Below are 14,028 nucleotides of genomic sequence, written 5' to 3'. Positions count from 1 at the left end.
GTTACCATTGCAACCATTTTTAAGTGTATAGTTCAATGGCATTAAGTACATTCACATGCAACCATCACCACCAACCATCTCCAGAACCTTTCTGTCTTCCTAGGCTGAGTTAGAAGGCAGGCTGGTGGGGGCGGGGGGTGGGGGGTGGTGGTGTGTGAGTCTGAGAGTCCTGTTTAGGCCCCATCTTTGGCCCTGTTTCTAGCCCCAAAACACAAGCCTCTAATGGCCCAGGGCAGCTCAGAGAAGTCAGGTAGGCTCTGGGACTGTTCCTGCCTTGGGGTAAGAGTGAGAAGGTTACACTCAGGTCCAGCTCACATCTCATCTACTCCCGGGGTGTCCAGGGTCAGGGGGGCAGTACAGCCGCAGGCCAGGCTGGCCCAATTCCTGGGCCAAGAGTGTCTCCAGTAGGGTTGGGGCAACACTAGGAAGCTTCCCCTTCTTCCTGCTCAGAGAAGCCCACTCCTTCTTTCCTCTGGCCCCAGGCTCAGCACTCCTCTGTTATCTCAAGTGTGGGCCTCGGGGTACCAGGGCAGGGATGGGAAGAAGTGGCTGAATTGGGATTTGAGTCCCAGGAGTGTTCCCCAATCATTGTGACAATCTCAAGCACCCTGTGTGTTTCTAGCAGTATCTTGGGGATCAGGAAGAACGAGGCCTGGGTGAGCCTGCTCCTCTTGAACCTCAGCTTATCTGGAAAAGGTGACAGTAATCCTTGTGATTAGCTTAGCTGCCATGGCACGCAGCTGGGCTCAGTAAATGTGCTTCCCTCGCTTTGGAAGAGGGTAGTGTGAGGCCAAACTGACTTTCTCAGCAGAGGGCCATGAAGCTCTCAGTCCTTGAGGCTCAGCTGTGAGGCAGGGACCCCCCCCCCCCACCTTCCCGCCCCCGCGCTGAGTCTCAGCTGGGACCTCAAGCACATCATTCATTCTTCTGTAGTGTTTTGTCCCTGCCCAAGCTCTTGGAAGACTCTGTGGGCTCTGTGTTTTGAAGCTTGTTGAAATTTGCAGACCTGACGATACACGGTATGAGGCCACAAGGGGGCAACAGTGCGCCATGGATGGCCTTGTCTTGCCAAAGGGGTGGTTTCTTCCTCCCTTGAGGATCTGCCTGCCAATCACCCAGCATCATGACACTGCCTAGCAGACTCCATGCCCGGCCAAACAATTTGGAAGGACAAACTGGAGGATATCCAAGGACCTGGGTCCAGTCTGCCTGCCACCCACAACTGTCTTGGCTGTGCATCCCTGGGCAGGTGTCCCCCTGCTCAAGTGCTTCAGTTTCCCCACATGTGAAGTGGAAACAGTGACACCAATCATGGAGGCCTGTCCTTCCTTCAAAGGGCTGGTTATGGAATCCAGTGAATCACCCAGGTAGAGGGAGAAGCGGATTAACTGTAGCGTCCAGCCGAATTGTAAAGTTTTGCTGGGGCTCCCAAGGATGCCCGGACACCCAGTGATCTCCATCAGCCCTCAGAGCCCCACTTTGTTTCTGTCCCCTTCCACACTACCAGCTTCCCCAGTGAGCCACACGATTGGCCAGCCAGCAGCACGGCCCGCCACTTACTGCCAACAACTTAGGGAGACAGAGCTGGGGAGTTGATACTTTCCTCCTCCCTAGCAGTGTGTGGCTGGGCCTCTTCTGCATAGTGAGGAAGCCACGTAGCGTGACCTGGGCAGACTCCCCATACTGGGGTTTCCTTAGTGTTACCCCTCGGAAACAGAAGACCTGAGATACCATCACTGCAGGCCTGTTCTTGTCCGTACTACCCTGGATGTGCTTGGTTTTGTCATCTGTGAAATGGGCATCCTCACTGGGTTCCTCCCCCAGGGTTGTTATGAGGACCAGCTGCAATGAGGGAAATACAAACATCCTGCAAGACTGTGGCCCTGGCTTGGTCTTAGAGTGGAGAAAAGAGAAGGGATTCCGAACCAAAAACGCTTCCTGGTGCCTGACCTGTCCTAGGGGTAAGCATTGCTGTCCCATTTTCCAGAGGAGGTGGCGGATTTGAATTTTCTAAGATGGCTGCCACGAGATCTACTGTCCCACGTTTTCTCCTTAAAGATGATGTTGGCACTTTCCCCTTGAATGAGGGTGAGCCTCTGATTCTGGCAGGAAGTGACACCATCTGATTTCTGAGGCCTGGCTGTAAACGGTGACACAGCTTGCTGCCTGGTCCACCTGGCTCATGCACCGTGGGGATCCAGCAGCTGTGCTGGGAGGAAGCCCAGACCACACAGAGAGGTGTCCTGGCTCTCTGAGGTCCCAGGTACGGCCAGCATGGGCCACCATGCGTAGGAGAGCTTGAGTGACAACTACACAGCTGAGCCTATCACCCCTAGAACTGTAAGAAAGAAACATTGCTGTTTTAAGGTAAGCTTTAGGGTGATCTGTCTTGTAACAGTCATTGGCCGTTGGATCGGAGGAGAGTATAGGGAGTCTGTGACATGATGACTGGATGGAGGGCTCAGCCGCTACGTAGCCGGCCAGGCCTTGAGTCTGTCTTTCTAACACCAAACCCTATCTTTGCCCTGACCCTGAACAGCTTCCTCTGGTTTCTGGGGGGGAAGGGGGGCTCTGACCCAGGAATTGTCCCTTGTACCTGCCCAGCCAGCAAAGGCCAGGCTGAAACCTTGCCAAGAGGTGCTCAGGGGCAGTCTGCAAGGACAGGCACACCCAGACACACACTGTGGTTTATTACACGCAGCGATAACCGTCTATACAGAGAAAGGAGGCAAGCATCTGGGCTGGGGATGACAGCTGGGAGCCCCTGTCAGAGGTGGGGGAGCCTCTCCTCAGAGCACGGTGGCTGGGGTTGCAGACCCCCTGCTCGGGCTGGCCGGGAATCCACCCACGCCTTCTTCATCTGCACAGCTCATCCAAAGGACCATTTCTGGCAGGCTGACCGGAGCTCTCCCGGGTGGGAGAGTTGGGGCAAGAGGAGACCCCAACTCTGAGCTGCGGGCCAGTCTCCTTGGGCTGGCAAAGTCCCATCATGACCCTCTTCTGGGTGCAGCAGCCACTCCAGTCTGGGACCCGCCGTCCTCCACCCTCGAGGATCGAGAGGCTCCTTGCAGCTGGGTCCACGGGTGGTGGTCTCCTCCGGGCCAGAGAGCACGTGTTCTCATGGCAGGCTAGCTTCCTGAGGCCCACTGAGCTTGGTGGGAGTGGGGGTGCAGCATGCTCCCCAAAGCTTGCAGCATCCAGCTGCAAGTGCTGGGCAGAAATCTTGTCCTGTCCCGGTGAAGCCAAGGCCCAGAGGGGCCCCAAGGGGCGGGCAGCTGGCTGTGGCCAAGTCCAGAGGCCAGAGAAGCTGGGGCAGCTGTGTTTGTCATCCAAGCCCCGGACCTTTCTGGATGGGGTGGGCCCCAGGGCTCCAGAACCTCAGTGGACAGTCTCTCTGCTAATCAGGTGGCTGAGGGCCCAACCCAGCATCTCTGCAGCCCCTCCTGAGCCAGGCACTTTCACCTTCGTCTCCTTCTCGGGAGAGCCAAGTCCCACGGCTGCCCCTTGGGTACACAATTACCCTGGACCGGCCCGTCCCCTTTCCTGCCAGCTCCACGTGCTGATTGTTCCAGGGCTAGGCCAGGCCATGCTCTTAAATGCGACAAGGCCGCAGGTGGTGCATCCCGTGAAAAAAAGATCAATATATTACTGTTCTGTTTTTACAAAAATTAAAAACGTCCACACGCATCTGTACAGGTTGTGAGCTGGGTGCGGGGGTCACTGGAAGAGGAGGGAGAGACTGAAGGTGAGGAGGGAGGCCCTGCCCTGATCTGAGCACCCTGTCCTGCCCATTTCTTCTAGAACGGGCATGCCCCCAATCCTCTCATGCCCAGCTCTTGGCTTTCACCCCCTCTCAGTGGGGCAGTTTGGGCAAAGTCCCAGGGGGGTGCAGATGGCTTTGCGCTGGCTGGGCCAGGTGCTGGGCGAGCCCCGACTGACCGACAGGGTGGACTAGTCACCTGGGACCACAGCCCCATGCCTGGGGCCACACGATGGGAGAGTCAGAGCTGGGGTCGTGTCATCCCAGGGAAACCTGGCTATTCAGTCACTGTGTGGGGAACCGCGGACACCCAGCCCCTGGGGTCTCCCCCACCCCCACCGCCGCCCTCCTCACAGCCTGTCCTAGAGACTCCTCCCTGCAAGGTACCTTATGCCAGCAGCCAGGCACGGGCAGCCCATCAGGGCCCTGGAAAAGAAAAACGTTTCAGTGGGGATGGGGGTGGGGGACTTGATCAGCTCCCTACACACTGTACACCCTTGCCCCGTGTGTAGGGAGGCAGAGCTGAGGGAGCTGCCACATGAGGCCACTGGACCCCACTGAGGCAGGGCCCGAACGCCTGTCCACCTGGGTAGTCAGGTCACAAGACATGAGGGCCTCTCACTGGGCTTGTCCCGAGTGCGCCCCCATGGGGCTTGGTTTGTTGGGACACTAGAGCAGGGACAGAACCAGGGCACTGTGGAGTATCAGGTACTGTGCTGGAATCTGCCGGCCAGGAGATACCGAGGGGCTTCATGGCTTCCTGCCCGCAGCCATGATGGTGGCTCTGGCCCCTTACACTGGGGGGGCCTGAGAGCTCTCAGGAGTTTCTCCAAGAGTGTTTTGAAGGGCAGTCCAGGAAGCGGGATCCCCCTCTGGCCTGTCCTGGTCCTTGTGTCTGGATCTGGGTGGCAGGGCAGAATGAGGTTGTCAGGGTAGAAACCGGGGTGGGGAATGGGGGTTGTCTGGGGGTGCCAGCATGCCAATGCCAGCCCAGCACTCAGACACAAGGTGGGGTGGGGAAGGTTTCTAGGGCGGCCTGGAGGGTAAGGGAGCTGGGGAGGGACCCATCAGGCAGCCTAGAGTCCTTGGGGAACCCCGGGGGGAAAATTCTTCATTCCAGAGGCACACACGGGAACACATTCCATGGAGCTGCCAGACATCTACCAGGGTCACGGGCTGGGGCCCACAGGGAAGTGGGGGGGAGGGGCAGGAAGGAAAGGAAGGCAGGAGAGAGGAGGGGGTAGAACAGTGGGCACAGGTGCCCGGAATGCACAGCACAGCACACAGCAGGCCAGACCGCATACCACAGGGCAGGGCCCGCTGCCCCTCGCCAGGCCCCTGGAGCCCGGTGCCCCTCGCTGGCCTCCACATTTAAGGTTCTCCTGTTTCAAAGACAAAGGCTGAATGACCCGGAGGGAAGTCTTGGCCCCGGGCCTGGAGTTGCGAGGCTGGGCCACCGCGTCTCTCCTCTGTCCCTGCACTTTTTGAATACGGTCACCACCCTCCTATTTCTCTCAGTGACTCCCCAAGACCACCTAGTGGCCCTAGAGGCAGGGCCTAGTACCCCCACTGCTTGGATGAGGAGACTGAGGAACCAGAGGGCTGGTGTGACTCACGGGCAGTCAGAGGACTGGGCATCTGGGGTCCCTCACCCTGATCTCCCTTTGAAAGGCAGCCAGCACCCCTCATGGCCGGGTGGCCAGGTATGAACATCTGCTCAGTCTTAGTGTGGAAGGTCCCTGTTTTCCCTTTCCTGTCTTTTGTGAGCTCCATGGAAGAGTGTGACGTGTGGACCCTTCCAGCCTTCCGGGGAGGGGAGTGAACTGTGGTAATTTCTGGCCTGCAGTCCAGTGGGCCTCAGGGGCTGACGTGAGAGAGAAGGAAAGGAGGAAGGTGTGGGGAGCAGGGAGGGACTTTGGGGCATGCAGAGGGGGTGCAGGGGCCGCATGGGGCCACCCATACCAGCAAGGGACACCCACCCAGAGAGGTGAGGGTGTCCTAATCCTCTGTAGCGCCAAGGAAGCTGAAAAGAGATGGGCAGTGACCCTGGCAAACACTGAGGCACGCTCAGGGTGGGGAGTCAGGACCAGAATGAGAGAGGTGCCTCCATGATGGCAGTGACAGCTGCAGTGGTCTCTGGGGCTTGCGAGTGAGCTCTGAGGACAGGGAAGACGTTGGCCTGACCCTGGCCTGAGGCGGCAAAGACCTGGGTTGGGGCTCCCATTCTGCCCCGACACGTACCACGGGACACGGCTGGTCCAGGCCTGGAGGTCCCGGCTCACCCTTCTGGCCCTTCACACCTTTCCGGCCCGGGACTCCTCGCTCCCCCTGCACAAGGAAGGAGATGGGTGTGTGGCCAAGGCTGCCAGGTTCAGGACCCCTCCTCCGCCTCTCAGAGGGATGGGCCTCCAGCTGGCAGCCACCCCTGCCCTGCTGCGCCCCCATCCCAGCCTCCACCGACCCCCACCTTCTCTCCACGTTCGCTCCGGTCACCTTTCTCTCCTCGGGGTCCAGGGAAACCCTGGAAAAAGGAATAAAATGAGGTTTTAGATTTGGTCCTGTATCTGTTCATCTCTGTGCCTCCATCACTGCCCCTTCCCCATGCAAATTTGTGGTACCCGCTGGCCCCACTCAACTCCTCGGTGACACGTATGTTTGGCATGAGGCTGATTTCAAGAAAAGCGTACATTCAGGACGCTAGCACTGCTTCCTCCAAAAGAGAACACTGGCGGTGTCTCTGGACAGAAGCCCTCAGGCAGAGGGCTTTCTCTCGCACGTCACTGTCACATGCTGCTGGCACTGGCCCTAGCTTGGCTAGGGACAGAGACCCAGGAAACTTGTGGAAGTTTATGTCACTATCTTTGGTGGACTCAGAAATGGTGACCTTTGTTGAGCCTTTGGCTTAATCTCTTACCCACCCATTCATCCATCTGTCCATCCACCCATTCAACCAACATTTTTAAAAAACTTAAAAAAAAAATTTTTTTTTAATGTTTATTTTTGAGACAGAGAGAGACAGAGCATGAATGGGGGAGGGTCAGAGAGAGAGGGAGACACAGAATCGGAAGCAGGCTCCAGGCAAAAACTTTTTAAAAGTTTTTATTTATTTTGAGAAAGAGCACAGGCAGGGGAGGGGCAGAGAAAGAGGGAGAGAGAGAATCCCAAGCAGGCTCCACACCGTCAGTGGAGCCCGATGTGGAGCTCGAACTCACGAACCGTGAGATTAGGACCTGAGCCAAAACCAAGAGTCAGAGGCTTAACCAACTGAGCCACCCATGTGCCCCTGCAATCGACATTTCTAAGCATCCACTAGGAACTGGGCTGTGGGCTGGATACTGAGGACAGAGAAACAGATTTGATGTGTCCCCCCTCCCCCTTTATTTTCTGTGTCTTATGTTTTGACATCTTAAAAATTTTGCTGGCTAGGAAGAGGCTGCCCCTCCCTCATGTTGAGTTTTGGAAACAGCAAAGGGCTGGTGTGGGGCACACCTTTTATGTGTAAATTGAAAATCCCGAAATCACTCCCTTTATCTGCCTCTCACACAGCAAGCTGAAATCATCCCAAGGCCCAAAATCATCCCAAGGGCAGGTAGCAGGAAACTAGGGACCACCCCTGCAGCCCGGAGCCTGCCCAGATTATTCATACTAACTAATCCTCAAGTGTCTCTCCTGCTCTGTCTTGCCTTTCCCAAGGAAGCCCCAGTAAAAGCTCTGGCTTAAGCTGCCCCCCACTCCCTTCTACCTCTGGATCAAACCTGGTGCTTCCCCATGTGGCCCTGCCTAGTGAGTGAGCCCTTCCCTTGGGAAACATAAGTAACATATTTTTCTTCCAATGGCATTGGCCAAACTGTGTCAGTCACCTCCACAAATTAAAACCCTGCAGTTACAAATGTGACACTTCCCTCACAGTCTAACATGGCAGGCAAGAGGATATAGAAGATGATGGTCTATGCTCAGTGACACAGGATGAACCAGATGCCATGAGGTCCGAGGGAGAGGGGCTGTTCTATCCAGGTGTGAGGTCAGGGAAGGCTTCTGAGCACACTCCCCATGTCTGCTGGGCCTGGTGGAGTGGGCGCAGGGCCAGAGGCTTGCCAGGTAGAGCCGGTGGGCTCTGAGCTCAGCTCCAGGCCTCCCAGAAGGCAGCTGTGGCCACACTGCTGGTGGCCCGGTTTCTTTAGCTCCACTACCTCCCTGACAGAGCCTGAACTGGATTCAGCATTGGTGTCTTCTCTGGACCCTTTTCATGGATGGAGCATCATCTTCCCAATCAGAAATTCTGTGTCTACACTTGCTCTCCCAGGTGACATTCTCTCCTTAAAGCCTAGGGTGGACACCAGAGTCCGTGCAGCCCTACATCTGGTCACCATTGCCCTTGCAAGAGCCACCTGATTTTCCTGGGAGCCACCCTCCCTTTTTATAACCCACTGACTCCACTCCCAGCTCCAGGAGGGAGGATGTGACCAGGGCTGGCCAATCAGGGTGCTGCATTTCTCATGGCAAGTCATGTTTCAGCATTGACCCAACTGGGGCCAGAGAGAGGTGATGAGACTTTTCTAAAAGAATACAGAGTGAGGCAAATGGTCTTTCTCCAGGGTTTGGGGCTATTGCCTCCACCTCATTACCACATGTAACTTGAAATGACACCCCAACAGAGAAAGCACAGACGGGAGGACGAGAAGGTGGGTTGTGTGGATCCATGCACTGTCCCTCTGGATTTTTTTTAAATTTTAGAGAGACAGTGTGCACAAGTGGGGGCGAGGGGCAGAGGGAGAAAGAGAGACACAGAGAGAGAATTCCAAGCAGGCTCCATGCTCAGTGTGGAGCCCCAGGTGGGGCTTGATCCCACGACCCTGGGATCATGACCTGAGCCGAGATCAAGAGTCAGACACACAACTGACTGAGCCATGCAGGCACCCTTGGATTTTTCAATTAGTAATCAGTTTAAGCCAGTTAAATATTTTTTAATGTTTATTTTTGAGAGACAGAATGCAAGCAGGGGAGGGGCAGAAAGAGAGAGGGAGACACAGAAGCTGAAGCAGGCTCTAGGCTCAGAGATGTCAGCACAGAGCCCGACATGGGGCTCGAACTCACGGACCACGAGATCATGACCTGAGCTGAAGTCGGACACTTAACTGACTGAGCCACCCAGGCATCCCAGTGTAAGCCAGTTTAAACTGTTTTCTGTTGTTGGCTAAAGATCCAATCAACCTCGAGCTAATACTTCCTCTCCTTCCCTCAGTAATGTCTAGCTGAAGCTTCAGCATCTCTCACTAGGATATTGCAACAGTGCAATTTTTAAATGACACAGAATGACACAGGATGACACAGAATCCAAAGCAGGCTCCAGGCTGTCAGCACAGAGCCTGATGCATGACTTGAACCCACAAACTGCAAGATCATGACCTGAGCTGAAGTCGAAAGCTCACCAGACTGAGCCACTCAGGCGCCCCAATGCATCATCCTTCTATCCATTTATCCATCACCCATCCATCTGTCATCCATATATCCAACATCCATCCACCTATCACCCATCCATCTGTCCATCTGTCCATCCACTATCATCCATATATCCATCATCAATCCATCGGTCCATCCACCCATCATCCACCCATCAAGTACCTACTCTGGGCTATGAACTAGACTTGGCATTGAGGACACAGGGGGAACTTGGAGTTTCAACCCTGGAGAAGGGGGTCACATCCAAGTTGCAGATCAGGTGACTGTATGGCCAGCACGGGGTCAGAAGCTACACACAAGAAGAGCCTGATTACAGGGAATGATGAGATACTTACATCCAGGCCCGGCTCCCCGGGTCTTCCCTGAGGAGAGACAAAGAAAGATGTGAGGGGGCTGGGGAGGGGGTGCCGGGAGCACTAATGGCTGGGATGTGCAGCCTTGTGAATTGTCCTCAAGCCCGATTTCTGGCCTCGGGACAGTGTGGCGTCAGGGGTTGAGCCACCAAGGCCGAGCGACACAACAAACATGTGGCCATACTTGGGGGGCGTTAAAGGAGGGTGGTTACCTTCTCTCCTTTGGTTCCTGGCAGTCCAATAAGGCCCGGCGGGCCAGCTGGCCCCTGGGTGGAAAAGGAATGGGTCAAGAAGCATGACAGTTATAGGAATTAGCAGCCTGGAAGGATGGACAAGGCTCATGACACTCACAGGCAGGCCGCTGGGGCCTCTCTCTCCTGACACACCCTTCTCTCCCTTTGCTCCGTCCAAGCCCTGCAAGCCAAGAGGAGACAGCAGTCAGTGGGGAGGGGTCAGGCAGACAGCAGGACAGGAAAGCTTGGGGCCTCAGTGACAGGCGGGGATGCAGGGCAGAGGGACAGACTTCAGGCTCTCAGGGACTTGACCCCAGCTTCCTTCCAGAGCACATAATCGGAATGAACTATGAGTGTGTGCACTTTACCTTTCCCCACCCACGGGTCATCACAGGAGATTGTTGCAGTCACACCCATTTCACAGATGAGAAAAGAGAGGCAAGAGAGAGGGGCAGGGACGGGCCCAGCCACACAGACAAGAAGCAGCAGAGCTGAGGACCAGTCGGGTTTCTGAGCCCCAGCCTTGGACCTTGTCCCTAACAGAAGCTGCCTCTTCTAAACACGATCTGGGGAGGCCTTTGGGACAAAACAGAACCAGAAGCAGCCCATCTGGTCGGCCACATGCTTGGCCCCACTCAGCTGGTGGGAATCATGACCAAGTCCCGCTGGCCTCTGGGCTGGGGGAATGGAGAGGTAGTCTCTCCCCCAGGGTGCATGAGAGAGAAGCCAGGCACGGCAAACAGGGAGGCCAGCTGGCCTCCTCCAGGCAGGGCACGTGGGCAGGCCACATTCACGGTTTTAATTTAAGAGCAGAGGACATGACATTATGTAATACACATGACGCCCAAGACTTCATGTCCAGGCTGGGGGCAGTTAAGACGGATGTGTGCATGAGGCAGCAGACTAGTGCTTGGGCAGGGGGACAGAGCCCCAGTGGGGGGCAGGGGACGCTGGCTCCAAGGACATCAGGGAGGTTGTACTCCAGGGGATTCTGAACATTCAGGCCCTGGGATAATGCGGAGCTGGTCTGGAGCCCAGTGTGGGGCCCTCGCTGCCCATTAGCAAGGCTTTCTGGAACTGTCCAGGCTGTGGGTCTGAAGTGAGTAGGGGGGTTTCCACCCATGCCCCATAACTCACCTTGGGACCCTGGATTCCCTGAAGGCCCTGGAGGAGGAGAGAGCAAATCAGAAAGGCCATCGGGCTGGGTCCAGTGCTCGGAGCCAGGTTCCTCTTACAGTGGGTCGCAAAGGCTCATGGGCCACTCACTGGTCTCCATGGCCCTGACCTCTGTGGCCTCCCAAGCCCAGACCCAGGCTCTGCCGTATTGCTTAATGTGGCCCCTTCCCCACCGAGAAATCCCGTCATCCCCTGGGCCACAGCTCTAGGCCTGGGTTCACCACCCTCTGCATGTCCCAGCTACTTTAAGCCAAATGCTCTTACCATGGGGCCTGGGGGACCAGGGGGGCCTGGGGGCCCTGGCTCCACTATGATCTGAGCCTAGGAAGCAGTCAGAGGTGGATTAGTCACCACCACCCCTCCCCCCGTCATATGTCACCCACCCATACTTGAACATATTGGATGAGCACTCCTGGGGGTGCTGGGCCCTGAGCCACTGGGCCGAGTCTCCTTCCTGCCCCCAGAAGGGCACACTGCCTAGTGGGGAGCCAAGGGGCTGGCCTTTGGGTTCTCAGAGGGGCCTCAGTTGGAGGACACAGCCGAGGCTCCCCCTCCCCCTCCCTCGCTGCCCTTTGGTTGGCTCAGGCCAGGTGGCCTTTCTGTCCCAAGGTTTGGGGCCGCAGCCGGTCTAAGCTAGGACCCTGGTCCTCAACAGCCCCCTTACCAGGCTCTCCCGTAGGTTGTCAGATGCCGACTCTCCCTTCTCCCCCTTGGGGCCGTCGGCGCCCTGCAGGACAGGATGGCCTTCAGCCCTTTCCGTCCATCATCAAAATCCCCACCATGGTGGTCAGCACTTCCCCTGCCTTCCCCATGAGGCCTCCAGCCTCAGCAGTGAGTTGGCCTTTGTAGCTTGAAGTATTTTCCCTGAATCAGTGACACGCTCCGGATGCCCAGCACAGGGGGTTTGGGGAGAGCACATTGATAGTGGTATAAATTGTGGGCTCTGGAAGCAAAGACCCGGGTTCAAACCTGGTACCACCTCTCTAGCTGAGGGAGCCTCATGGATGGACACCAGACGTGAAGAGGTGGCATCTGGGGGCTGCTTGAACCCCAAACTCTTCCAGTCCAGCCACTATGACGGTGATAGATAGTGGGCATTTATCACCCGCCAGCCACCCTTCTCAGGCCTGTCGTGCATGCCCTCACAAGTGGGAGATTATCACCCCCATTTTGGAGGTGAGGAAATGGAGGCCCAGGGGGCTTAGGATGCTCGTGCAGGGTTCCAGAGTCAGCAGGAGACAGAGCCGGATGCGAACTTGAGGGGTCAGCGTGTGTGACCTAACCACCCGCCAGCTGGGCTCCACCTTTGCGGAGGCCTCGGGAAGCAGGCGGTAAGTCATTATATGGAGGAGGAGATGGGGCTCAGAGGGTCTGAGCAGCATGGACTGTCAGAGCTTCCTTTCAAAGGCTTGGTGACCCTGGGCTGGGGGTGGTGGTGGTGGTGCTGGCAGGGCCCCAGCTGCCCCCCTCCCGCCCCTGTAGCTGCTGTGGTGGGCATGCACCTGCCTTAGAGCCCCACGTGGGCAAAGAGGGGGGACCCAGCCACACCTACCGGGAGGCCCGACAGGCCCATCTCGCCTGCCTCCCCTTTGGGTCCGGCCGGCCCCACCTCTCCTGGGTCACCTTTAGCTCCTTTGGGACCCTGTGAGCCACAAGAACAAGGGGTTGGTGAGGCTAGCAGGCTCCCTTCCCCACCCCAGCGGGTTCCCAGAGCTTAGTCCTGGCCAGGCCAGACCACCACTTCTTTATTCTGGGCCCCTGGCCCAGGTAAGTGCAATGAGGAGCCAGAATGAAGACGGGGTGCAGGGTGGGCCAGTGCGTGGAGAGGTGGGGTTCGGGGGACTGCGCAGCCCCTGAGGGGGCACTTATGGGGCTTGGGGTCAACCCTGAGCTTACATCTCAGAAGCTGGTGGTGGGAGCCCCCAAACCCCCCGTACAACCCATCATCCACTCAGTGCCCCTTCTGGCCACTCATTCCCTCTCTCAACCAATCACATACTGTCCAAGGTGGGCACACTAGGGACCCAGCACTAAAGACACTCCCGGAGATGCCCCTGGCACTGTGGTGTGTCAGTAGGATCACACGCAGATGTACACTTACAGGGACACTAAGAGTACTGATAGCAATGGTAACGACATTAGCTACCACTCGAAGACTCTGCTACGTTGTGCCAGGCACCCACCCCGCTCTGTTTTCCACACACAGAATTAGTTACTTCTCACAGCTGTTACCACCCTCACCTCCGGGCAAGGAACCGAACCGAGGCTGCTGGAAAATGAGCAGCTTGCCTGAGGCCTAAGGGCAGACTCAGGACATGCACACAGGCAGCACACTCTGTAATGTGGCCCCTCTCTAGCTCTGTACACACACACACACATACACACGCACGCACACACACATGCACACGTGCATTCATGCACACATGGACGCACACACACATAACATGCACGAACACAGGCACACACGAAGCCCAACACTAGGCACCAGCATTGCCAACCAAATAAAAAGGCCCAGAGACCTTCTCTCCATCGATTCCCGGGGCACCAGGCAGTCCCAGCTCGCCCTAGGAGGGAATAGAAAGCAAGGGGGGTTACAGTGTCCTGTGGTCCTGGAGAGGGACTTATGGCTGGGCTGCCCCCCCACCCCCCGCCGCCGGTGCAGCACAGTGTCCCTGGGTCGGGTCCCTGGAGTTAGTCAGGTCCAGGATGGTGGCCACTGGGTGCCCGGCCGCGTGCCAGGCATTGCCCCCCTGCTCTTCTCGTTTCCTCAGCTCCAATGAGCAGATACAGCCCAGGGCTATAATCTATAGTCTGGGAGGTTACAGGTTTGGAAACTGAGGGTCAGAGGATTAAATGACTCATTCCAGGCCACATAGCCCAGGCTGGGACCAGATCTTGCCTGATTTCCAAGTCTTAGGCTCTTTCTCCTGCGCTGACTAAGCAGGGTGTAAATGATGTGTACAGGCTATGTAATCTATGGGATTTGGGGATGTCTCCAGGGTTTACATATGTGAATGAGGCTTCCCGGGGAGGAGCTAGGGCTGGG

The 14,028-nt window shown here is 56.8% G+C and overlaps 1 protein-coding gene across 6 annotated transcripts in view; it reads right to left on the bottom strand.

Moving 5' to 3' along the window:
* Window positions 1–2,673: 2,673 nt before the first annotated feature.
* COL23A1 (collagen type XXIII alpha 1 chain) overlaps window positions 2,674–14,028 on the bottom strand; it is a 350,062-nt gene continuing 338,707 nt past the window's right edge. For 5 of the 6 annotated variants that reach the window (XM_043585775.1, XM_043585755.1, XM_043585772.1 and 2 more), the window contains 12 exons: window positions 13,502–13,546; window positions 12,535–12,624; window positions 11,647–11,709; window positions 11,247–11,303; window positions 10,944–10,970; window positions 9,925–9,987; window positions 9,786–9,839; window positions 9,556–9,582; window positions 6,228–6,281; window positions 6,002–6,088; window positions 4,148–4,186; window positions 2,674–3,591 (listed from right to left, as the gene is read on the bottom strand). In XM_043585775.1, the coding sequence (XP_043441710.1) occupies window positions 3,517–3,591; window positions 4,148–4,186; window positions 6,002–6,088; window positions 6,228–6,281; window positions 9,556–9,582; window positions 9,786–9,839; window positions 9,925–9,987; window positions 10,944–10,970; window positions 11,247–11,303; window positions 11,647–11,709; window positions 12,535–12,624; window positions 13,502–13,546 (681 nt within the window). In that variant the 3' untranslated portion in view covers window positions 2,674–3,516. Of the gene's footprint in view, window positions 3,721–4,147; window positions 4,187–6,001; window positions 6,089–6,227; window positions 6,282–9,555; window positions 9,583–9,785; window positions 9,840–9,924; window positions 9,988–10,943; window positions 10,971–11,246; window positions 11,304–11,646; window positions 11,710–12,534; window positions 12,625–13,501; window positions 13,547–14,028 lie in introns of all 6 variants that reach the window. The other variant, XM_043585777.1, reaches the window with a different exon arrangement.

This window comes from Prionailurus bengalensis, chromosome A1 (genome assembly GCF_016509475.1).
Source record: "Prionailurus bengalensis isolate Pbe53 chromosome A1, Fcat_Pben_1.1_paternal_pri, whole genome shotgun sequence".
NCBI lineage: Eukaryota > Metazoa > Chordata > Mammalia > Carnivora > Felidae > Prionailurus > Prionailurus bengalensis.
Note: the sequence above shows the minus strand (reverse complement) of the source record. Positions and strands in the feature narration are given on the sequence as shown.